The sequence below is a fragment of the Nomascus leucogenys genome, chromosome 6, assembly GCF_006542625.1.
Source record: "Nomascus leucogenys isolate Asia chromosome 6, Asia_NLE_v1, whole genome shotgun sequence".
Lineage (NCBI taxonomy): Eukaryota > Metazoa > Chordata > Mammalia > Primates > Hylobatidae > Nomascus > Nomascus leucogenys.
In genome coordinates this window covers 29,895,089-29,922,007 of record NC_044386.1, presented here as the reverse complement: position 1 = coordinate 29,922,007, position 26,919 = coordinate 29,895,089, and the positions used below count along the sequence as shown (strand labels likewise).

The window sequence follows — 26,919 nt, the reverse complement described above, 5'->3', positions numbered from 1 at the left end:
TTTTTTTCCCCCTCTTTCTCTAAGTTAATAAGTGTAGGGAGTGAAAGGTGAGGAAGCAGCTGTTTGGTTTAGTGACTTTGCAGTCATGCAAAGGCACAGAAGGGAAACCAAACAGATTTCCTTAACCTTTCAGTCCCTAGACAAACTTTTTAGCTCTTTACTTTTTCTTTTATTTCTAATGTAGGCAGACTTTTTTTTTTTTTTAAATTTACTGTTTTAAATGAACACAGGTCAAGGTTCACAGGGGATCAAGAAATATTATTCTTGTATAATCTGTTTACTTTGACCTAAATACCAGCTTTTAAATACTAACCCTGGCATAAAATACTGCTGTAAATGGCAGCTCATTGAATCCAATTTTAAGTGTGATTGTTTTTATCTGAGCTTCCATTGAACGGTGGTATTTTAACTTTTTTTCATCAAGGGATATATTCAGTATTTCTAAGATTAATTCAATTGGTTTTTGTGTTGCTCTCAAGGCTAGAGCTAATGGTCTGCAGTCCTGTGTGATTATCATACGCATTCTTCGAGACCTCTGTCAGCGAGTTCCAACTTGGTCTGATTTTCCAAGCTGGGTAAGTAGTACGTAACTGTATGGTGTAAAAACATGTAGGAAATAATTCTGCAGTTTTTATCCTCTCAGTTTACATTATAATTATCAGCCTTATTTGCATTTACTAAATACAGTTTTTCTTTTCTGCTGAAAAATCCTGGGGGAGTCTTAGAATGTTTAATTTTCTCAGATGTGACTAATTAAAGAATTTTCATTGATGTTTCTCTTCGTGTATTTTTTTCTTTTTGCTGTTTTCACAGTATTTTTTTTAAATATTACAGCATTTATTAGTTGGCTTTTACATATAATATACAAATGTATAAAGAAGACTGAAGAACTGTTAATCTCCTTATGCAGGGACATTTTTTAAAATAATGTATGTGGTTGGGAACTGTAAAAATTCAGAAATATATATTATTCAAAAATAATACAAAAAAATAGGAGATTCAGTAACGCAGAAAGCTACGAAATAACCAAAAGCCTTCTTATTTAAAGGCAGATTATCTTAACAATCTGCTGTGATTTCTTCTAGGAGAAAAATTTATACCCATATACAGTATATGTTTCTATCTTTATGTACATTACTGTTTGAAACTTTGATTCCTGAAGAGCAAGAATTCAGATAGACAGGGATTCATTAAAAAATAAAACAACCTATTGACTCCAGAGTTGAATCAGAGTTAATAGGCAAGATTACCTTAGTTCTTTTTTTTTTTTTAAATCTTTTTTAACAAAAGCATGGCCTTGCTATCACAGTTTAAAACTGTATAGTTTAAAACTTTCTTAACAAAGCTCATCTTAGAGTTCTTTGAAAAGGCAGTCACATCTACTGCATTCTTTCTATGGACATGCCATATTTTATTTAACTTACATTCATTTGATAGACATTTAGGTTTACAATCTTTTGCTATTAAATCCTTGTTATACCTCATTGTATATATTGTTGTCAAGCTTTTGAGGGCAGAATAAATTGCTAGGGCTGAAATATCAAGGTCAAAGAACATGTACTAATTGTTCACCAGAAGGTTGGGTCATTGAAAATTTCAAAAAACTATTAGACTAATTATATTCTTTACACTCTCATAGTTCTGGGATATTATCACACTCACACTTCTTAATAGTTAACAATATGATAGGCAAAATATGGTATTCACCAAGCACAGTGGCTCACGCCTGTAATCCCAACACTTTGGGAGGCCGAGGCGGGCAGATCACTGAGGTCAGGAGTTCGAGACCAGCCTGGCCCACATAGTGAAGCCTCGTCTCTACTAATAATACAACAATTTGGGCATGGTGGCGGGCACCTGTAATCCGAGCTACTCAGGAGGCTGAGGCAGGAGAGGAGAATCACTTGAACCCGGGAGGCAGAGGTTGCAGTGAGCCGAGATTGTGCCACTAGCTCTAGTCTGGGTGACAGAGTGAGACTTCATCTCAAAAATATATATATATGCTATCTTATTTTTTGTATTTCTTTAATTGTGTAATGGTTGGCATTTGTAATTGTTTTTTTCTTAACTGCCAGTTTCTTATCATTTTATTATAAGTAATTCTTTTTACAATAATTAGCCTTTACCTGTGTTGAAAATTGTGTTCTCCAGTTTTTCATCTACTTTTCAGCTTTATGATGATTTTTGCTATATGAAAGTTACCACATTTTGCTGGGCACGGTGGCTGACGCCTGTAATTCCAGCACTGGGAGGCCCAGGCGGGGTGGATCACAAGGTCAGAAGATCAAGACCGCCCTGACCAACATGCACACCTGTAATCCCAGCTACTTAGGAGGCTGAGGCAGGAGAATCGCTTGAACCTGGGAGGCAGAGGTTGCAGTGAGCCGAGATCATGCCACTGCACTCCAGCCTGGCAACAGAGCAAGATTCTGTCTCAAAAGAAAGAAAGAGAGAGAGAAGAGAGAGAGAAAGAAAGAGAAGCAAAGTTACCACTTTTTTTTTTTTTTAATTTTTTTTTTAGATGGAGTCTTGCTCTGTTGCCCAGGCTGGAGTGCAGTGGCACGATCTCGGCTCATTGCAAGCTCCGCCTCCCAGGTTCATGCCATTCTTCTTCCTCAGCCTCCTGAGTAGCTGGGACTACAGGCGCCCACCACCACGCCTGGCTAAATTTTTTGTATTTTTAGTAGAGACAAGATTTCACTGTGTTAGCCAGGATGGTCTCCGTCTCCTGACCTCGTGATCTGCCCACCTCGGCCTCCCAAAGTGCTGGGATTACAGGCGTGAGCCACCGCACCCAGCCGAAAGTTGCCACATTTTTGCAATTTTTTTTTTTTTTTTTTTTTTTTTTTTTTTCAGACAGCTTGTTGCCTAGGCTGGAGTGCAGTGGCATGATTTCGGCTCACTGCAACCTTTGCCTCCCAGGTTCAAGCGATTCTCCTTCCTCTGTTTCCCAAGTAGCTGGGATTACAGGCAGGGGCCACCACGCCCTGCTAATAATTTGTATTTTTAGTAGAGATGGGGTTTCGTCATGTTGGTCTCAAACTGCTAACCTTGGGTGATCTGCCTGCCTTGGCCTCCCAAACTGCTGGGATTATAGGCCTGAGCCCCACTGTACCTGGCATTACAAATTTTGATTCATTCATTTTTTTTATCATTTCTGGATTTTGTATTCTGACAAATTAGTTCACATCTGCTTTTTCTTTTTTCTTTTTTTTTTTTTTGGACGCAGAGTCTCGCTCTGTCGCCCAGGCTGGAGTGCAGTGGCAGCTGTAGTACGGTACAGCTATCTGGGCTCACTACACACTACAGGCACGCGCCACCACACCTGGCTAATTTTCGTATATTTAGTAGAGACAGGGTTTCACCATATTGGCCAGGTTGGTTTCAAACTCCTGACCTTGTGATCCACCCACCTTGGCCTCCCCAAATGCTGGGATTATAGGCATGAGCCACTGTGCCCGGCACATCTCCTTCGTTTTAGGGCTTTTTTTTCATCGAATTATATTTTCTATAGATACGTATATGTAAATTTAAATACATAGCAAAATTTTTGGTAGGATATATTCTAATTTACAGTAGTGATTATTTCTGAAGAGTGGGAGGAAGAGATGACTAGTATAGAGATCTGTAATGTTTAATTTTTGCCAGGATAAAGTATACATGTGCATTACTTAAAAACTAATTTAAAACCGGGCATGGTGGCTCATGCCTGTAATCCCAGCACTTTAGGAGGCCCAGGCAGGTCGATCACAAGGTCAGGAGTTCAAGACCAGCCTGGCCAAGGTGGTGAAACCCCATCTCTACTAAAAACACAAAAAATTAGCTGGGCTCGGTGGCAGACGCCTGTAATCCCAGCTACTCGGGAGGCTGAGGCAGGAGAATCTCTTGAACTCAGAGGGCAGAGGTTGCAATGAGCCGAGATCATGCCACTGTACTCCAGCCTGGGCGCCATAGTGAGACTCCATCTCAAAAAGAAAAAACTAATTTAAAAACTATAAATCGATAGATCAAAGATCAACCAGTTGTGGTCTAGTGGCTCATGCCTGTAATCCCATTATTTGAGAGGCCCGAGGCAGGAGGATCGCTTGAATCCAGGAGTTGGAGACCAGCTTGGGCAACATGGTGAAACCCTTTCTCTAGAAAAGATAAAAAATTAGCCAGGTTTGGTGGCATGTGCTTGTGGTTTCAGCTACTGGAGAGACTGAAGTGGGAAGATCTGTTGAGCCCAGGTCAGGTCTACAGTGAGCCATGATTGTGCCACGGCACTCCAGCCTGGGTGACAGAATGAGACCTTATCTCTCTTTTTTTCTTTGAGACATATCTACAAATGATATTTTGCCTTCTTTCCAATACTTTTTTTTTCTATTTTAATTAAAAGAATTCTAGAGTAACAAATACGGAATAAAAGAAATACTACTTGACATGTATGATACGTTCCTGATTGTACTAAAAATGTTTCTGGTCTATAAAGTGTATTAAGCATGACGGTATATAGCCTTTTATTTTAGATATTTACTTGTCACGTTGAATTATCAGTCTTTTTCCAGTTTAAGTAATTTTTGAATCAGTAACAGAAGTTGAACTTTTATCAGTTTTTTAAGTCTTATTAACATGAATGTATAGTTTTTCTCCTTCAACCTGTTAATAGTGTGTAAATAGATTTCTTCATATTGAACTACCTTTGCATTCTGGGAATGATTCTTCATACATATGAGAAAAGTGTTGTAATGAACTCTTAAGTTCTGTTTGCCAATAGTTTGTTTAATAATTTCTCAGTGACATGAAACAAATTTTTTACGTTTTGTTTCTGTGCTCTTTGTCAAATTTAGAAGCAGTGATCGCTAACTCTGTAAAAATAATTTGGAAGCTTTCTTTAAACTCTGAAGCAGTTTTAATAGCATCAAAACTTTGTTTCTTGACAGTTTATAAAAATTTATGTGACATCATCACTTTCCAATTCCTTTTAAGGGAATAGTGTTTTCTCAATTTCTCCTATTGTAATTAGTCTCTCTCTGGTGGTTAATTTTGGCAATTTATATTTCCCTTAAAAAAACCCATTCAATAGAGTTACGCTATTTTAGGATTTTTTTTTTTTTTTTTTTGCTTGTTTGTTTGTTTGCTTTTAATTCTTCTTTGTGTCGTTGATTAGACTAGCCAGTAAAGTATTTGCCAGATGGGAGCAAAATAACAATGTGGGTGTTTCAGTATTTAGGTGTTTGGAATTTATTAGATTCTTGATAGATTTTAAATACAGTAATTTGTAGGCATTGTATAGCTTCAAATTTTATTTATTTATTTATTTTTGAAGCTGAGCCTCGCTCTGTACCCCACCCTGGAGTGCAGCAGTGCTTTCTTGGCTCACTGCAACCTCCACCTCCCAGGTTCAAGCGATTCTCCTGCCTCAGCCTCCCGAGTAGCTAGGATTACAGGCATGCACCACCACGCCTGGCTGATTGTATTTTTAGTAGAGACAGAGTTTCATCATGTTGGCCTGGGTAGTCTAGAACTCCTGAGCTCTAGTGATCCGCCCGCCTTGGCCTCCCAAGGTGCTGGGATTACAGGCGTGAGCCACCGTGCCCGTCCCAAATTTTAAGAATGTGTGGAAATACAAGCATTGTACATCATCATCCTGCTTCCTGCTTTCTTAAACTTTGGTCCCCTCTACCCACCCAGGGTGTCCTTGAAGCTATCTCTATTGTAGTAAGTCCACGTTGTTACTTGTATGAATAGACTCTCAAGACCACTGCGTCTGGGCCACTCTTGCAGTCTGGATTTTCAGCACTGCAGATTGGTCCTACCCAGGCCTTCTTTGAGAGAGTCACCCATGCACTTCACGGGATGTTTTCTTTGAGGGTGGAGAGCCGTGAGAACTGAGAAGAAAAGAGAATGCACAGGTCAAAGGAATTGAAGGAGCATTGGCCATGGCAGGGGAAATGATTGTGAAGAAAGTCAAAAGTGAAAAAAGCTGCTGGCTGATCTTTGAAATCATTTACATATAACAACAAATACATTAGTATTTTGGTACTTTAAAAAACCACCAAAATGTCAGTATTTTGACATTTAAAATTCGCTCCTAGTATTGTATTCTTTAGGCAGTGGTTTATCTGTTTTATTGCTTTTTTGTCTCCTCAAAATCAGCTCTATTGTAGTCCTCATTAATAATTTATTACCTTATGATTTTATCTTTCTATATTTTCCTTGGGGTTTTCTGTTATTATCTTACAAGCTTCTTGAGTTAGATGCTTGATTCATTGATTTATTCTGTAGTTATAGAGGTTTTAAAGCTGCAGTTTAAAGATGAACACAGAGTTTTGGCTGCAGAGGTAATGCTTTGTAATTTGTTTTCATACTGTCTGTAAGCCAACAGTAGTTTTGAGGGAATTTTATTTCCCCGCCCTCTCCCCGAGACAGAGTGTTGCTCTGTCGCCCATGCTGGAGTGCAGTGGCTCGACCTGGGGTCACTGCAACCTCCACCTCCCGGGTTCAAGCGATTCTCCTGTGTCAGCGTCCTGAGTAGCTGGGATTACAGGCATGCGCCACCACGCCTGACTAATTTTTGTATTTTTAGTAGAGATAGGCTTTCACCATGTTGGCCAGGCTGGTCTTGAACTTCTCACCTCATGATCCGCCTGCCTCGGCCTCCCAAAGTGCTGGGATTAAGGCGTGAGCCACAGCACCCAGCCAAGGGAATTTTTATATTCTGCGCAGTTGAAGGAGGGTTGCTTTTGTTTTTGTAAACAATAATTCAGTTTTTATGGCATTGTGATTCAAAAAATGTAGTCAGCTATTTGCAATTTTTGGAATTTAAAGGGTTTTTTTGTTGCCTAATATGTGTTCAATTTTTATAAACTATGGTTATTTAAGAGATCTGCTCTCAACAAGGTATAATGTATACCGCTTAATTTTTTAACTTCAGTCATTTTGTTCCTTTTTTGTTTTGTTTGTTTGTTTGAGACCGAGTCTCGCTGTGTCGCCCAGACTAGAGTGCAGTGGTGTGATTTCAACTCACTGTAACCTCCACCTCCTGGGTTCAAGCGATTTTCCTGCCTCAGCCTTTCAAATAGCTGGGATTACAAGCACGCGCGCCACCATGTCTGGATAATTTTTGTATTTTTAGTAGAGGCAGGGTTTCACCACGTTGGCCAGGTTGGTCTCGAGCTCTTGGCCTCAAGTGATCTGCTCCCCTCGGCCTCCCAAAGTGTTTGGATTATAGGTGTGAGCCACTGTGCCCAGCCCTCAACTTCTTATTGAATAGGCTAAGGGTGAGGAAGGAAGATTGCTGTTGCTGTCTCTGGTGGCAGAGATGAAAGATAACTCCCATATAAGTGGATCTGTACAGTTCAAACTCATGTTTTTCAAGGGTCAACCACATAGAGTTCCCACATATCCCCTGCCCTCACACATACACAGCCCCCCCGACACTAGAGTAGTATGTTTGTTACAATTAATGAACCTACATTGACCTGTGACTATCACCCAGAGTCCCTACAGAATAGATTTTTATCACTAGTTTTCATGCTATGTTCCACACAAGTACAAAGATGTCATGCAAATCTATTCTCATCTTCTTTGATAACTCTTCTTTTCCTTCCCCTGTGAGATATGATTGGAGGATTGCATATGAAAAGGAGTAGGATTTGGCTACCTGCAGCCTTGTTAGCAAATGTAGGCTACACTCTTGTGTGTCTTTATCAAATACACTGTGGCACTCCAAATGTGCTGGATTTTATTGCCACCCCTTCAGTTTCAGGTTTCAGCCCAAGAATGGACTCCTAGAGCTTTTGTCTTTGCAGGATTTGCTCCATTTGTTTCCTGAACCTGTTTTACCATTTCTTTTCACTAACAATTTATATTCCCCTGAACCAAGAGAGCATTTGGGTATGTGAAGCTAATTTGGGGCTCTATGAAGTTTTTTTTTTCCTACCTCTAATTCCTTTGGAAGATCTTACCTTTATTTTTTCTTTTATCTGCATTTTAGCCAAATGCATTTATTATTGGAAATAGTTAGATGTGAATGATTACCATTTTTCTGCTCTTTCCTGATTTCCTGATTGCTTCTGTTCTTTCCTGGTTTTCAAAGTCTTCAGGATAGCAAATTCTAGTGTTTTTCTTTTCTCTGGTGAGATAGAAGATGGTCAGATGGAGTTTTTACTTTTAGGAAAATTTCTTCTGGAACTGCTTATAATGTGATTCATTTTACCTTTCTCCAAATTGAAAGTTATTGGTGAAATTTTGGGGATTTGTTGAATCATCTGTCATCCCCACCCTCATCTCTGGAGAGCCAAGCCTAAGCAGGGTAAACACTCTGTTCTTCAGGAATGTTCTCTGTCACTGGCCTTTTCCTGTTTGATTCAAGCTATTACATTTTTTCTTGAAAGGCAGTAGTGTGTATATTCTATCATTTGTTTTTGAGACAGGGTCCTGCTCTGTCATCTAGACTGGAGTGCAATGGAGCAACCCTGGCTCACTACAGCTTTGACCTCCTGGGCTCAAGCATTCCTTCTGCCTGAACCTTCCCAGAGCCTGTAACGATAGGCACATGCCACCACACCTGACTAATGTCTTTATTTTTAGTAGAGATGAGATCTCACTATGTTGCCCCAGCTGGTCTCAAACTCCTAGGCTCAAGCGATCCTCTTGCCACGGTCTCCCAAAGTGCTGGGATTATAGGCATGAGCCAACATGCATGGCCCTAATATATTTCTTAATCATGTTGTGGAGGCAAGAGATCTTCAGTTTGGGTCTGTGCTATTGTCATAAACAGGAGTAACTTTTTTTCTTCTATCAAATAAATTTGAAATTCTTATGAACTGTATTGTGTTTAATTTTATTTAGCATTCAGATTACTTTGAACAAATCCTTAAGTAACAAAGCCTGCTTTTGTAGCCTTTCCTTTACCACTGCAGTGAGGATTGAAAATGGTGTTCTGCCTTCAGATTAGTTGTTCTTTTGTCGTGAATCCATGGTGATGAAATAAAATATAGGTAGAGTTCTGTTGTAATGTTGGTCTGATATCAGAATTGCTGTGTGCTATCTAAACCTTTATAATAGTATAACTGCAGTAACTTATAAAAGGCATGTAATTTTTTTAATGTTTATTATAGACCTAGCAAAATGGCTCCTACCTGTAATCCCAGCACTTTAGGAAGCCGAGGTGGGAAGGTCACTTGAGGCCAGGAGTTCAAAACCAGCCTTATTTGTATAGCAAGACCCTATGTCTACAAAAGACAAACTTAAAAATTAGCCGGATGAGATGGTGCACACCTATAGTCCCAGCTACTCAGGAGGCTGAGGTCAGAGAATCACTTGAGCCCAGGAGTTTGAGGCTGCAATGAGCTGTGATTGCACCACTGCACTTCACCCTGCGTGACAGGGCAAGACCATGTCTGTCTGTCTGTCTCTCTCTCTCCCTCTCCCTCTCCCTCCTTCCCTCACACACACACACACACACACACACACACACACACACACACACACACACAATGTTTATTATATATTTTATTTCTAGACAGTGATGAGTATTTAAGCAAAAAAATCTGTTATTTTTTTGGTCACAGTGGCCCATGCCTGTAGTCCCAGGTACTCAAGAGACTGAGGCAAGAGGATCTCTTGAGCCCAGGATTTTGAGGCCAGCCTGGGCACATCACGAGACCCTATCTCAAAAAAAAAAAAAAAAAAAAAAAAAAAAAAAACCAAAACTCTGCCACCGTATTGATTAACGTTGAAAACAGTGTGCTGAGTGCAAGAATCCAGGCTCAAAAGGTCACATGTTGTGTGATTCCATTTATATGAAATATCAAGAATATATAAATCCACAGAGACAGTGCATGTCTCTATGGAAATAGGGATAAGTTGCTTAATGGGTAAGGGGGTTTACTTTGGGGTAATGGAAATGTTTTGGAACTTGATATGCACAACATAGTATAATAATGCTGCTGAATTATTCACTTTAAAATGTTTAATGTTATCTTTTTTGAGACAGAGTTTCACTCTGTCACTCGGGCTGGAGTGCAATGGCATGATCATGACTCACTGCAGCCTCGACTTCCCAGGCTTAAGTGATCCTCCTAACTCAGCCTCCCACGTACATAGAACTGTAGGTGCATACTACCATGCCTGGTTACATTTTTTTTTAAATTTTTTGTAGAGGTAAGGTCTCACTATGTTGCCCAGCCTGGTCTGAAACTCCTAGAACCAAGGGATCCTCCCGACTTGGCCTTCAGAAGTGCCGGGATTATAGGTGTGAGCCACCATTCCTGACCAGTTTTTTGTTTTGTTTTGTTTTGTTTTGTTTTGTTTTGTTTTAAAGAATGATATATCAAATGTAAAGGAATCATTCTCAAAGAAAGGTGAAGAAAACTGCTATAATTATTCTTCCTGCCCAAATATCAGTTGAAATACATTAACATTTCTTTTCACATATTTTACTGGCTTTCAGAGATATTTGTAAGTAATACAGATTTTAGTGGTGGTGGTTTGTACTAACAGTTCTCCTAGCTGTTGCTGATAGAACCAACAAAGAGTTCTAAAATGATAGGACACTGACATCTCAGGGCAAAGAACAAACAGTCTCAGCTTACAAAAAAATCAGCAAATGGTACATGAACTAACTCAGCATTTAGATACCCCTTAACAAAAATCATCTATTTAACTGTATGCATACCCCTAAATCACTAAAAGCTGTAAGTAAACCTTTTCCCTGCAAGACATGACCATTTTTATTAAGACTTTCATACATTTCACCATATAAAATAAAGTGCTGTGAGTAAATATATTACAAAAATGCAACAACCTGCAAATGGGCTTACAAATCAAAGTCTGTTGTGCATGTATCAATAGTGATCCATGTCAACTGGACTATGTAAGTGGCTTTTGTATGTACAATTGCCCATTGTTATGGTATTCATAAAATACCATTTTAAGAGCATAAACATCTTAATTTGTAAAATGGGAATGGTAGTCATATCTGCCTTCAGAATGTGATTATAATAGTTAGAATTGGTTAATATATGTGAAGACTTAGAGCATCACTTAGCAAGGATAAGCACTCAGTAAGTGGTAGCTATAATGAAGAGGATAACTGCTACTACTATTATTTAGCCAGAACTCCTAGTGCTAGTGATTGTTTCCAGACTGTTACAAATTAAGAGCTGGGCAGAATATTTTTTGTGCTTTTGTTATGTAGTAATAGCCCTGTTGTAAATCTTAGTACTGCCATTGCTGGGCTAATTAATGTATGTCTTTTAAAATTTTGTGGCCAGGTGCAATGGCTCACACCTGTAATCTTAGCACTTTGGGAAGCTGAGGTGGGCAGATCACCTGAGGTCAAGAATTCAAGACCACCCTGACCAATATGGGGAACCTCCCATCTCTACTAAAAATACAAAATTAGCTGGGCGTGGTGGATTATGCCCATAATCCCAGCTACTTGGGAGGCAGAGGCAGGAGAATCGCTTGAACCCGGGAGGTGGAGGTTGCAGTGAGCTGAGATCACGCCATTGCAGCCTGGACAACAAGAGTGCAACTCCGTCTCTTGTTGGGGGGAAAAAAAAGTTTTGATACAGTTTGCCACTGGTGCTTTAAAGGAAGATTTTACTGGTTTACACTTCCACCAGTGAAAGTGCCTGTGTTACTGAAATCCCATTAGGTGGCTTTGTTTTGTTTGTTTTACAAAGGTCTTTATTTTTACCAGAGCTGGAAACTAATATTCACAGAAACTAGTTCATGTTTTCTCTCTGGATCACCCATTGATGAAAGATACTTATTGAAACATAGTAGGAAAGAAAACATAAGGGAAAGAAGAAAAAAAAAAAGCATTATTTTGATTTCAGAAAGACCTGGTTTCAAATCTCAGCTTTATCACCTAGCTACATGACCCGGGACAAAACTATTTTTAGCTTCTTAAATTTATGGGGTTTTTTTCCATCTTGAATTAAATTATGCATGTAAGTGATCATTTAGCATGGTGCCTGCCACTTACTAAGAGTTGCTCATATTATAACTGGAGATGGGAAGGGAAAAAATACACTTCATGAGTGTTTTTAAAAAGCAAATAGGGCTGGGTGCAGTGGCTCACGCCTGTAATCTCATTACTTTGTTTTTTTTGTTTGTTTGTTTTTGTTTGTTTGTTTGTTTTTTGAGGCGGAGTCTCGCTCTGTCACCCAGGCTGGAGTGCAGTGGCGCGATCTCAGCTCACTGCAAGCTCCGCCTCCCGGGTTCCCGCCATTCTCCTGCTTCAGTCTCCCGAGCAGCTGGGACTACAGGCGCCCGCCACCACGCCTGGCTAACTTTTTTTGTATTTTTTGGTAGAGACGGGGTTTCATCTTGTTAGCCAGGATGGTCTCAATCTCCTGACCTCGTGATCCGCCCACCTTGGCCTCCCAAAGTGCTGGGATTACAGGCATGAGCCACTGCACCCGGCCAATCTCATCACTTTGGGACACCAAGATGGAAAGATCGCTTGAGCCTAGGAGTTCAAGACCAGCTCAGGCAACATAGCAAGACCTCATCTCTACTAAAAATAAAAATTAGCCAAGCATGGTAGTGGGTCCTGTAGTGCCAGCTACTCAGGAGGCTGAGGTCAATCACTTGAGCCTGGGAGGTCAAGGCTACAGTGAGTTATTTATTTATTTGTTTATTTATTTATTATTTTTGAGACGGAGTTTCACTCTTGTCGCCCAGGCTGGAGTGCAGTGGCACGATCTCAGCTCACTGCAACCTCCGCCTCCCGGGTTCAAGTGATTCTCCTGCCTCAGCCTCCCTAGTAGCTGAGATTACAGGCACCTGCCACCACACTCAGCTAATTTTTTGTGTTTTTAGTAGAGACAGGATTTCGCCATGTTGGGCAGGCTGGTCTCAAACTCTTCACCTCAGGTGATCTGCCCACCTTGACCTCCGAAAGTGCTGGGATTACAGGCGTGAATCACCACACCCAGCCTGCTACAGGCAGTTATAATCACACCACTGCATTCCAGTCTAGGAAACAGAGCAAGACCCTGTCTCTCAAAAAATAAAAGCAAATATTGCAGTGGAGTGCAGTGGCATTCACTTGTAGTCTCAGCTACTGGGGAAACCAAGGTAGGATTACTTGAGCCCAGGAGTTCAAGCTCAGCTGCAGTGTGCCATGATCGTGCCTGTGAATAACTACTGCACTCCATCCTGGGCAACATAGCGAGACCCTGTCTGTAAAAAAAAAAAAAATTTAAAAATCTTTTAAAGCAAATATTACAATCCTTGATTTTTTTAATCATTTAATATGGGGAGCTTTTTCCGTCTCCAGTTATAGTAACTCTTAATAAGTTATTCTCTTATATAATTATAGCCTCCAAGACCCTTTATATTACAACCTGAAGTGTTGTGATCCTTAATTTGATTCTATTTATTTTTGATATTATCTTTTTACTTTTGAATTATAGTCTATTTTCATTGTTCTTTTAACTGTAGACATGTGCTTGGAGAATAGCTATGTTCTTTAGAAAATTAATATGTTTTAATTGCTTAGTTCACAGTAAATGGTGTCAGAGATAGGTAGTTGATTAGTTTTATTGTGTGTGTTTAAGTATATTGACTTTTTTGTGTTCCATAAATAATTGATTTCTTTCTTGACTTTTAATTAATTTCTGCTTTTACCTGCTGGTATAAATCAGAAATGCCTGATTCTTAAAGCCAATTAATAAACAGATTTTGAAAAAGCTTTGAGTTACTTGAAACATATTTTTATGTCTTGACATACCTGAACTGTAGCTGATTATTTAATCCTCACTTTTCTCATAAAATTTGCTAAAAGTACTCAGTAAAAATTTGAGGCATTTATCGAAAGTTGCATATTTTATGACTTCAATTTTGTGTTTTAATCACAACATCAATATTTTGCTAATTACTACTCTTGGTTTATTTTATCACTGAATTGTCAGGATTATTCTCACATTCTTTCCAAAATCATTCCATGTCATAATCATTTACTAAGTATTTACAAAATTTCTGGCTACTTGTACTAGGCAAGTGGGTTCAAGATGAGTAACACTGACCTTATCCTCAAGGGTCTCAGTCTTTTCGCATCTTAAAATATTCCATGCACATGCATATTCCATACATATACATAGAGTTTTCTAGATGGCTGAAGCTTGTCCCTTAAAATATTAAAACAACTTTAAAATGAAAATCCATAAAAAATGAAAAATGTCTTGAGGGGCTGTTGCTGTGATGCCTGTAATCCCAAGGCTTTGGGAGGCCAAGGCAGTTGGTTTGCATGAGCCCAGGAGTTCAAAACCAGCCTGGACAGCATAGTGAGACCCCATCTCTACAAAAATTAGCCAGGCATGGTGGCTGCGCCTGTTGTCCCAGTCGTTCAGTGGCACGACCACAGCTCACTGCAACCTCAAGCTCTTGAGCTCAAGTGAACCTGAGCTGAGGTAGGAGGATCACTTGAGCCCAAGAGCTTGAGGCTGCGGTGAGCCGTTGTCATGCCACTGCATTCTAGCCTAGGTGACAGAACAAGACCCTTTCTCAAAATAAAAAAGAATCTTGAGCATCTTCCTGCATTCTTCAACGTAATAAACTGAGCTGTCTTAATTTTTTAAATTGTGACTTAAATTTATCATTATTAATATTCATTATTTTCAGGTTTTTTCCAATCGTGCTGGAAGCTATCATTTATTTTTCATAGCTGTTAATGTGCACTATTTCTTTAAATTCCCATCCCTTAAAATGTAAAGAGATTCTGAGAAATGGCCTTGGAGTGAATGGGTTGACGTAGTTTTTACCTCTGATAAATAAGTCCATGACCTTTTTTAGCGTATAGCCAAAAGTATGGATTCTCACTAATGTCTTTTCAGCTTTCATTATCATCTTAAGGATTTCATAGTGGTTCCAAACTAGTTTCTTTGAATTGCTGTTAGTAGTCTCATTTAAACTTTAAATAAAAGCTACAACATGGATAAGCCTTAAATATTATGCTAAGTGAGAGAAGTCAAACACAAAGCACGTATTACATGATTCCATTTGTATAAAACGTCCAGAGTAGGCAAATCTGTAGAAGCTGGAAGTGATTTAGGGGTTGCCAAGGGCTAGAAGAAAGGGAGAATGGAGAATGACTACTAGTGGTTATGTGGTTTCTTTTGGAGATCATGAAAATGTTCTAGAATTAGGTAATGATGATTATTGAACAACTTTGTGAATATACTAAAAACTACTGAATTGTACAGTTTAAAAGAGTGAATCTTATATGTGAATTATATCTCAATTTTTAAAAATCTAAATACAAATTTTTATCATGAGACCCTTCAAAACACCACTCACTGCATTGGGTTTTTGTTTGTTTTTTTTTTTGTTTGTGAAGAGAGATGGTCTCACTCCATCACTCAGGCTGCTAGAGTGCAATGGTGTGATCTCAGCTTACTGCAGCCAGTAAACAATCCCAGGCTCAAGCGATCCTCCCGCCTCAGTCCCCCAAGTAGCTGGGGCCACCAGGACGTGCCACCACATCCAGCTAATTTTTGGTTTTTGGGGGGTTTTTTTGTAGAGACAGGGTTTTGCCATCTTGCCCAGGCTGGTCTTTAACCCCTGAACTCAGGCAGTCTGCCTCCCAAAGTGTTGGGATTACAGACGTGAGCCACTGTGCCCGGCCTATTCCTTAATTTTGAATGTTTTTATATTATATGTAATATTTATTTTCTGTTTTTGTGACTTGTTCTATGTAGCTTTTTCAATCTTTAAAATTTTAGTTTTTCATTCTAGTGTTTGAAAATGAGTAATTCCTTTGGTAAGCTGTTAAACACATTTTTATGTTGTATTTTTAGGCTATGGAGTTATTAGTAGAGAAAGCAATCAGCAGTGCTTCTAGCCCTCAGAGCCCTGGGGATGCACTGAGAAGAGTTTTTGAGTGCATTTCTTCAGGGATTATTCTTAAAGGTAACTTTTACTTTGTTTTTAATGAAATGAAATGAAGTTTACTCATTTGCTGGTTGAATAATTTTTTTTATAAGTGGACAATGCTAATGATTTCCTCTCCCTGTGGTGATTGCTATAGGTAGTCCTGGACTTCTGGATCCTTGTGAAAAGGATCCCTTTGATACCTTGGCAACAATGACTGACCAGCAGCGTGAAGACATCACATCCAGTGCACAGGTACTAGTATTCCTAAATTCAGAGCCCTATTGGGTTACTCCATTAAGGTTTTACTTTTCTGTTATTGTCTTAAGGAATATTATAAGTCACTATATAATATTCATTCTTCTGCTTCTGTAGTAAGCAAGCCCCTAGAAAGGATATTAAAATAGCTTGCCCAAAACTAGATTTCACTAATAGAGTTTAAAATTTTATTATTTAATTATATGGGCATTTCTAAGTAAGTGTATTATATATTATAAAAATACAGCAATATTTTCAGTGTCTCATTAAATCTGGGTAATAGGTTATGCATCAAGATCAACAGAAATTCTTATGTCCTCTGGTTGTACAAAAGCAATTTGCTGTGGTGTTTATGGTCATTATTGTTATAATTTAACCTTTCCTGCCACTGTCAAAGTAAATAAAAATGTGGGCTCTGGAGACAGACTCCCTGGATTTGACTACCAACTCTGCCATCTCATCTATAATATGGATATAAAAGCAGTATCTGTCTCAAACAGGATTGTTGAGAAGATTAAATGAGTTAATATGTGTAACCATCTTAGCACCTGGTATATGGAAGGATCTTAAATGTTAGCTAGTATTATCATCATCTTATTAACCCTATTGAATAATTATGAAAAAGAAAAAACATTGAACCTAATGAGTGAATGGAAAAAATCAACCTAAGATTGGTATAGCTTCCCTTTATTGATTCCAGAAATGTGCTGAGTAGGGGAAAAAAGCATACTAGCTATGAACAATAATCCACTCTAAGATGCTTAGGAGTTGTTGGATTTAAGATCTTGATTGGTTATCTTGAATAATTTGGAATTTGAAAGATGTCAGGACCAATGTAAATTGTTATGCCAGAAATGGTATTGAAGGAGAGAGAGTAGTAATAGAATATTATGGATATCTTACAGACTCACAACATGACCAAATTCTTATGCATTCGTTGTTTTTATTTCTTTCATTTTATATTCTAGGGAAGAAGATAGTTGCCTTAAGTGTCTGTTCTTTCTCCCTTTAATACTTAAAGGAATTAGTTCTAAATCTAAAGGAAAAGAAATTCAGGAGGAAACACTTGAAAACTAACAAAATTCATTAAGAAGAATGCTTACTTTTCTAAAAACGTGACCTTAAAGAAAGTGGTCTGATTTTAGGAGGACGTTTAGGAGAACATTTAGAAGTGTTCTTAATAAAAGTGAAGGAGTTACATAATATATAATGCATTTATGTAGCACTCATGACATAATACTTGCATGAGGGGGAAAACAGATTAGTGTTTCCCAGGAGTTAAGGATAGGAAGAAGGAATGGCATGGCTCTAAAGGGGGTCTTGTGGCAATAGAACAGTTAACCATCTTGATTGTGATGGTAGTTACATGACATAAGGTGGCATGTGTGATAAAATTGCCCAGAGCTATACACACATGCACACATAAATTAGTGCATATATAACTGGTGAAATCTGAAGTACCAGTGTCAATTTCAGTTTGTTTTTCGGTGGCCTGTAGTGCCCATGTTAATGTCCCTCTTCCTTCCTTTGTCTCTGGAATGATTCCCTATTTCCTTCCACAGTGTCTGCCTTTATTCTTGTATGCCCCTATATGTCTTTTCTCCAGTGATCCTTTTCAAGTTGCTTCTGCCAGATACAGCCTTTGTCATTTATTAAAATTCCTTTCTATAGGTAGGTGTACATAGTTTAACATACCTTTAAACGGGCAAAAGTTATACGGTTAATCATCCCTTCCCAAGAAGGAAATGGATTATAAAATAAACCTTTAATCCTCGATGATGATGAAAATTCCAAAATGTCTTTGTATGGGAATGATTTGTATCAATCTTCAAATTCAGCTTGCTGCTAAATAATTGCCAGTAATATGGTAGAATTTTCTCTTCTTGTCAGACCTTAGAAGTACCTACAAACCACATGCAGAACAAGAGATTGTAGGGTGCTCACTCAAACCTCAAATGCTATATTGGTTTTACTTACTGGAGTATTCCTTCATTTAGAAACTCATAAAATACTAGCATAGGCTGGGCCAGGTGCGGTGGCTTCCACCTGTAATCATCCCAGCACTTAAGGAGGTCGAGGCGGGTGGGCCACCTGAGGTCAGGAGTTTGAGACCAACGTGGCAAAACCCTGCATCTACTAAAAATACAAGAATTAGCCGGGTGTGGTGGCATGTGAGTGCGTGTAGTCCAGGCTACTTGGGAGACTAAGGCATGAGAATCGCTTGAACCCAGGAGGCACAGGTTGCAGTAAGCCAAAATCGCACCATTGCACTCTAGCCGGGGCAACAGAGTGAGACTCCATCTCAAAAAAAAAAAAAAAAAAATAGGCTGATGCTTAGTAAGAATATCTCTGTGGTAAAAATGTATAAATATTCATTATTATATATGAGATGTCTTCGGATATTTTCTATTAATGTAGAAGAAAACCCTATTATGTTATCTTTAGGAAGGACCTTTTATAAGTCTCTCTGAAAAAAGAATTAGTATATCATGATGATAAATATTCCTAGTTCTCACCTGGGAAGTTAACAGTCTTATAACTTAAGTGAAGTAGAGAAACTACTGGCAAAAGTCCCTAATAATTATAGACTTAAGTAGAATGCTGTATCAAGTCCTGACTACAGATGACTTTGAGACTTTCAGGATTTTCAAAGCAGCTGTATGAGCCAAAATTCTTAGCAACTAGAATTATCTAACTTGGGGGAAAAGTTTTGGAGCAATAAATTCCTATGTGGATGACTAAACCAGTAACTATCCTTTATCTCAAAATCAGAGCAGGGATTTAAAATAGTGTGAACAGCAGTCACTTTGAAAAACAGATTAGGGCCAGGCACAGTGGTTTACGCCTGTAGTCTCAAGACTTTAGGAGGCTGAGGTAAGAGGATTGGTTGAGCCCATGAGTTCAAGAACGACCTGGCAACGTAGCATAACCTTATGTCTATAAAAAATTTTTTTGATTACCTCTGGGCCATGGTGGCATGTACCTGTAATCCCAGCTACTCAGGTGGCTTGAGGTGAGAGAATCACTTAAGCCCAGGAAGTTGAGGGTTCAGTGAGCAACGGCTCATGCCTGTAATCTGAACACTTTGCAAGGCCGAGGTAGGAGGATCTCTTGAGCCCAGGAGTGCATTACTAGCCTGAGCAACATAGCAAGACCTCATCGCTTAAAAAAAGGAAAAGAGAAACAGGTTAGCAGCTCCTCAGTAAGTTAAACATGGATTGCTATATGCCTCAGCAACTCTTTCATATCTAGATGTATACTCAAGAGAACTGAAAAAAATATGTCCCCACAAAAACTTGTACACAAATGTTCAAAACAGCATTATATGTGATAGTCAAAAAGTAGCAACAACCTAAATGTCCATCAATTGATGAATGGGTGAATAAACAAATACAGTCATACATTAGAATATTATTCAGCCAGCCATTAAAAGAAATAAAGTACTGACACATGCTACGACATGAATGAACCTTAAAAACTTTATCCTAATTATCTCGTTTATATGAAATATTCATAATAGGCAATGGTAGTTCTCAGGGACTGAGGATAGAGGAGTTGGGGAGTAACTGCTTTTGGGCTTGGGGTTTCCATTTAGGGTAATGAAAATGTTCTAGGATAAGATAATAGTGATAGTTGAGTAACTTTCTAAGTATTCTGAAAGCTTCTGAATTTTACATTTTAAAGGTATACGTTTTAAAGGTATGTGAATTTTACCAGAAAAAAAGAGTCCAGTTACATTGAAGGCTGTAACTATGTAGAGAAAGTTGCTGTTTAATCAAGTGACTGTAAAATTTCCTTGAATTAGGTTAAGTGGGTATATCCCTAGAAATGGAGGGCTAGATTAAATCATGTCTCTGAAGTCCCCCTAGTTTCAAGATTTTAAGAAATCTTTTTGAATTGGTGCCAAAGATAGTCTTACATAGACATGGTCATGTAGTGAAAGTTTTATTTTTATTCATGAAGTAACAAGGAATTTCTTTTCTTTCTTTTTATTTTTTTTTTTTTTTCTTGAGACGGAGTCTCACTCTGTCACCCAGGCTGGAGTGCAATGGCGTGATCTCAGCTCACCTCCACCTCCTGAGTTCAAGCGATTTTCCTGCTTCAGCCTCCTGAGTAGCTGGGATTACAGGCATGCGCCACCACCCCCTGGATAATTTTTGTATTTTTAGTAGAGCCGGGGTTTCACCATGATGGCCAGGCTGGTGTTGAACTTCTGACCTCGTGATCCACCCACCTTTGTCTCCCAAAGTGCTGGGATTACAGGCGTGAGCCACCGCACCTGGTCAAGGATTTTCTTTTCTAATCATAGTGATTTCAGTCATACACAATGTTTCTGTACTGATGCACATTTTTTTGTGTTCTAAGGAAGGAATCTTTTGGCATTGGCTACTGTTAGGGAGCAACTTAGACTCATTGAAAACCAGCTACAGTATCAGTACATTTTTAAGATTGCATAGTGAATGGCACATGCTTCTGGCTGAAAGTAAACAACCCATTAAATAGATATTAGCATATCTTTAAGCTTTAGGGCAGGGGTATCCAGTCTTTTGGCTTCCCTGGGCCACATTGAAATAATTGTGTTGGGCCATGCATAAAATACACTAACACTAATGATAGCTAATGGGCTAAAAAGAAAAATCGCAAAAAAATCTCATAATGTTTTAAGAAAGTTTATGAATTTGTATTGGGCCACATTCAACACTGAGGGCCATGGATTGGACAAACTTGCTTTAGGGGTTTTTTGGTTTTGTTTTTGCAGTTTTTTTGAGACGGTCTCACTCTGTCACACAGGCTGGAATGCAGTGGCACCATCTGGGCCCACTGCAGCCTCAACCTCCTCAACCTCCCCGTCTCACACAATCCTGCCTTAGCCTTGCAAGTAGTTGGAACCACAGGTGTGCGACACCATGGCCAGCTAATTATTTGTAGAGACAGGGTCTCCCTATGTTGCCCAGGCTGGGCTCAAGTGATCTTCCCACCTCCACCTCCCAAAGTGCTTAGCCACCATGCCCGGCTAAGCTTTAGAATTTTAATAGATTTTAATAAATTTTAATAAAAGAAAAATGAAATAAAAGCACAAGGTAAGATGATATGATTCAGTGAGAAGCTTGCCTGGGGGGGTAAGAGAATAGAACTTTAAAAATCGATTTAAAAAAAATTTTTTTTTCTTTGAGACGGAGTCTCGCCCTGTCGCCCAGGCTGGAGTGCAGCCGCCTCCGGGGTTCATGCCATTCTCCTGCCTCTGCCTCCCAAGTAGCTGGGACTATAGGCGCCCACCACCACGCCCGGCTAATTTTTTGTATTTTCAGTAGAGACGGGGTTTCACCGTGTTAGCCAGGACGGTCTGGATCTCCTGACCTCGTGATCCGCCCGTCTAGGCCTCCCAAAGTGCTAGGATTACAGGCTTGCGCCACCGCGCCCGGCCTTAAATTTTCTTTTTGTATTTTTTGAGACAGAGTCTCACTCTGTCACCCAGGCTGGATTGCAGTGGCACAATTTTGGCTCACTGCAACCTCTGCCTCCCAGGTTAAAGCGATACTCCTGCCTCAGCCTCCCGAGTAGCTAGGACTACAGGTGCACGCCATCATACCCAGCTAATTTTTCTATTTTTGGTAGAGATGGGGTTACACCATGTTGGCCAGGCTAGTCTCAAACTCCTAACTTAAGTGATCCGTCCACCTTGGCCTCCCAAAGTGCTGAGATTACAGGCATGAGCCACCACACTCAGCCAATTTTAATTTTCATTTGGAATTGGAAATACAAGAGAACTGCTAAGAAAGTTCAACTCTACCAGATACCAAAACATCCTATAAAACAACAGAAATTTAAACAATGTAGTTATGGCACAGAAGTAGACAGATAAACCTTTGGAATGGAAGAGCCTTGAAGTAGACCATTAGATATAAGGGAATTAATGTATGACAGACCTGATGCTTCAAATCAGTGGAAAAAGATGAATCATCAGCAAAGTGGTGTTGAGATAACTGGCTAATCATCTAAGGAAAAAATTAAGCTATACATATATACAAGTAAATACCAACTGACTTAAGGAGCCACACATAAATTATCAAAGTATTAAGAAAAATATAATTTTTACATAGGCAAGATCTTTTTAAGAAGGCTGTAAATACAGGAAGCCGTGAAAGATATTATTGGAAATTTCATATGGTATCTTTAAACTTAAGCAAATGAGCCAGCAAAAATATGCTGCACCTCACTGATTGATTAAAAAATACACGTTGGCTGGCCCCGGTGGCTCACATCTGTAATCCCAGCACTTTGGGAGGCCAAGGCAGGCAGATCTCCTGAGGTCAGGAGTTCAAGACCAGCCTGGCCAACATGGTGAAACCCCATCTCTACTAAAAATACAAAAGTTAGCCTGGCATGGTGGCACGCGCCTGTGATCCCAGCTACTTTGGAGGCTGAGGCAGGAGAATCACTTGAACCCAAGAGGCGGAGGTTGCAGTAAGCCGAGATCGCGCCACTGCATTCCAACCTGGGCAACAGAGCAAGACTCTGTCTCAAAAAATAAATAAATACAAGTTATAGCTGGGCATGATGGCTCACGCCTGTAATCCTAGCAGGTGGGCAGAGTTCAAGACCATCCTGGGCAACATGGCGAAAATACCCTGTCTCTACAGAAAATAGAAAAATGAGCCAGGTGTGTTGGTGTGAGCCTGTGTTCCTGGCTACTCGGGAGGCTGAGTGAGATCTGAGCCCAGGGAGGTTGCAGTGAGTTGTGATGGCACCACTGCACTCCAGCCTGGGCAACAGAGTAAGACCATGTCTCAAAAATGTTGTAGATAACAATTAGATACTGTTTTGCCCATCATACTTGTGAGAATATTTTTCCGTTTATAGTATCCAGAAGGGGGGAAGCAGACTCGCATACATGTTACTAGTGGATATATTAATCAGTATAAATTTTGGGGAGCTTCATTTGTTAGTACTTACCACTTTTATATGTCCAGTGGTCCCACTGATTAATAAAAGTTCTTTCTCCAGAACTTGTCACATAAGTGCACAGAAACATCTTAAAACAAGCATTCATTGTAATACAGTAATAAAAATACTTGGAGGCCAGTCGCGGTGGCTCACGCCTGTAATCCCTGCACTTTGGGAGGCCGAGGCGGGCGGATCACGAGGTCAGGAGATTGAGACCATCCTGGCTAACACAGTGAAACCCCGTCTCTACTAAAAATACAAAAAATTAGCTGGGCGTGGTGGCGGGCACCTGTAGTCCCAGCTACTTGGGAGGCTGAGGCAGGAGAATGGCGTGAACCTGGGAGGCGGAGCTTGCAGTGAGCGGAGCTTGCAGTGAGCCGAGCTTGCGCCACTGCACTCCAGCCTGGGCGACAGAGCGAGACTCCGTCTCAAAAAAAAAAAAAAAAAAAAAAAAAAATACTGAAACCAGCCTAGTGTTTACCAGTAGAAAATTAGGTAAATAAGTTTGGTACATCCACATGAGTATAATTACAGTTCTTAAATTATATACTGTCTACCAAATGCCTAGGAAGGCCATCAGCAACCATTCTGTTAAAGCAGGTAGCTCCCATTTTTCTTTGTTTTCAACGTCCTGCTTGTTTCTTTGATGTCACCTCTCATAATTTTTGTAATTTTGTGTGCGTGTTAAAGTTTTGTGTTTTTTTACTTAATGTTTAAGAAAACAAAATGGCATGTGCACAAAAGCTAGGAAATAAAAACATGAGAACATGGCCGGGCGCGGTGGCTCACGCTTGTAATCCCAGCACTTTGGGAGGCCGAGGCGGGCGGATCACGAGGTCAGGAGATCGAGACCACAGTGAAACCCCGTCTCTACTAAAAATACAAAAAATTAGCCGGGCGTGGTGGCGGGCGCCTGTAGTCCCAGCTACTCGGAGAGGCTGAGGCAGGAGAATGGCGTGAACCCGGGAGGTGGAGCTTGCAGTGAGCCGAGATCGCGCCACTGCACTCCAGCCTGGGTGAAAGAGCAAGACTCCGTGTCAAAAAAAAAAAAAAAAAAAAAAAAAAAACATGAGAACATAACAGATTATTTCAGTTGTGAAAGTAATTCCTTTAAATGTTTCTTTCATTATACATGCTTTTTAATGTTGCATTTGGAGGGAGGTAAATGTAATAAGTGTTACTACTTGGGGTTTTTCAGTTAACTCAAAATTCTGACTCTCTTTGTTGCAGTTTGCATTGAGACTCCTTGCATTCCGCCAGATACACAAAGTTCTAGGCATGGATCCATTACCGCAAATGAGCCAACGTTTTAACATCCACAACAACAGGAAACGAAGAAGAGATAGTGATGGAGTTGATGGGTTTGAAGCTGAGGGGAAAAAAGACAAAAAAGATTATGATAATTTTTAAAAACTGTCTGTAAATCTTCAGTATTAAAAAAACAGGTGCCCATTTGTTGGCTGTTTTTCATTCATAATAATGTCTACATTGAAAAATTTATCAAGAATTTAAAGGATTTCATGGAAGAACCAAGTTTTTCTGTGTCATTAAAAAATGTACAGTGTTAGGTATTATTTGAATGGAAAGGCACCCAAAAAAAAAAAAAAAAAAAAAAATGTGCTCCGACTAGGGGGAAAACAGTAGTTCCGATTTTTTCCCATTATTTTTATTTTATTTTCTGGTTGCCCTAGCTTCCCCCCCTATTTTTGTGTCTTTTATTAACTAGTGCATTGTCTTATTAAATCTTCACTGTATTTAATGCAGGATTTGTGCTTCAGTTGCTCTGTGTATTTTGATTTAGAGGTTTTGTTTGCTTTTTGACACTAGTTGTAAGTTACTTTGTGTTATAGACAATATCCTTTACCCCTTCTTAATATTTTACAGCAGTACGTTTTTTTGTAACGTGAGACTGCAGAATTTGTTTTTCTATATGTGAAGGATTACAACCCAAAAAGTTACCCTGCCATTCGAGTGCTCAGAACTGAATGTTTCTGCAGATCTTGTGGCATTTGTCTCTAGTGTGATATATAAAGGTGTAATTAAGACAGAATTCTGTTAATCTAATCAAGTTTGCTGTTAGTTGTGCATTAGCAGTATAAAAGCTAATATATACTATATGGTCTTGCAACAGTTTTAAAGCCTCTGCATAATTGATAATAAAAATGCATGACTTTTTTGTTTTTAATAGACTTTTAAAATTATAATTTTAGGTTTAACACTTAGATCTTTGTACAGTTGACTTTTTGACATAGCAAGGCCAAAAATAACTTTCTGAATATTTTTTTCTTGTGTATAAGTGGAAAGGGCATTTTTCACATATAAGTGGGCTAACCAATATTTTCAAAAGAACTTCATCATTGTGCAACTAACAACAGTAACTAGCCCTTAATTATGGTGACAGTTCCTTATTGGTGTGTGTGAGATTACTCTAGCAACTATTACAGTATAACACAGATGATCTTCTCCACACACCCCATCACCCAGATAATTTACAGTTCTGTTAACAGTGAGGTTGATAAAGTATTACTGATAAAAAATGAAGATTATCTAAGGAAAAAAACAGAAAATTATTTGGTGTGGCCATCTTATTAACATGCTTATGTCTCCTACACAAAGCTAAATATTCTAGCAGTGATGTAATGAAAAATTACATCTTACTGTTGATATATGTATGCTCTGGTACACAGATGTCATTTTGTTGTCACAGCACTACAGTGAAATACACAAAAAATGAAATTCATATAATGACTTAAATGTATTATATGTTAGAATTGACAACATAAACTACTTTTGCTTTGAAATGATGTATGCTTCAGTAAAATCATATTCAAATTTATTGAGTACTGCATCTTGTTATTCCTGACAAATGTTTGTTGCTTAAGCACATAATTTTCAGAAAATTTTGTAATTCAATATTATATTGGCTTAATTTCTTTCTAGGGTCAGAATCTTCCCCCAGAGTCTTAGAGGGCCAGGAAACCATAGGAGACCACGGGGGAAATAGAGTAGGAGACTCAGACTTTTCTCCCAGATTCATCACATATAGATTATCTAATCTAAAAACCTGAAAATTGTCAAAATCTGAAACTTTTTGAGGGCCTACATGACATTCAAAGGAAATGCTCATTGGACCATTTCAGATTTTCAGATTAGGGATACTCAACTGATACAAATATTCCACAGTCCAAAACAGTTCTGGTCCCAAGCATTTCGGCTAAGATATACTCAACCTGTACTGTCTGTTTAACTTGGACAAGGCTTTTTTTCCCTTTTTAAATTTTTCTGGGTCTCATTTTACTCTCTTTTAGAATTTCGTTCCTCACAGTTCTCTTAAAAGGGAAGAATGCTGGCCTGGCACGATGGCTCACGCCTGTAATCCTAACACTTACAGAGCCCGAGGCAGGCAGATCTGCTTGAGCCTAGGAGTTTGAGACCAGCCTGGGCAACGTGACGAAACCCCGTCTTTACTAAAAATACAAAAATATTGGCTGAGCATGGTGGAACATGCCTGTAGTCTCAGCTACTCAGGAGGCTGAGGCAGGAGGATTGCTTGAGCCTGGGAGGTCAAGGCTGCAGTGAGATCGTGCCACTGCACTCCAGCCTGAGTGACAGAGTGAGATCCTGTCTTAAAAAAAAAAAAAAAAGGGAACTGACCTTTACTACACGTTGATTCTGGGCACCATGCTAGGTCTTTTTATGTATTTTCCCATTTAAAACTATCGTAAATGAATTGTAGGTAGTAAACATAATATTTTTTAGATGAGGAAACAAGCCCAGAATGGCTAAATGTAGATTATACACCTTATGTCACTGTTTAAATGACAGTTTCAAAGTTCATGGTCAGCA

The 26,919-nt window shown here is 39.2% G+C and overlaps 1 protein-coding gene across 2 annotated transcripts in view; it reads left to right on the top strand.

Moving 5' to 3' along the window:
* The window catches only part of ZFR (zinc finger RNA binding protein), a 90,819-nt gene extending 64,916 nt beyond the window's left edge, over positions 1-25,903 (top strand). For both annotated transcript variants that reach the window (XR_004030414.1, XM_030813952.1), the window contains 4 exons: positions 480-575; positions 15,798-15,909; positions 16,028-16,125; positions 24,304-25,903. Coding sequence is in view for 1 of the 2 variants with exons in the window: in XM_030813952.1 (XP_030669812.1) it covers positions 480-575; positions 15,798-15,909; positions 16,028-16,125; positions 24,304-24,483 (486 nt within the window). In the remaining variant the exon portion in view is untranslated. The remainder of the gene's footprint in view (positions 1-479; positions 576-15,797; positions 15,910-16,027; positions 16,126-24,303) is intronic.
* The last annotated feature ends 1,016 nt before the right edge of the window (positions 25,904-26,919 follow it).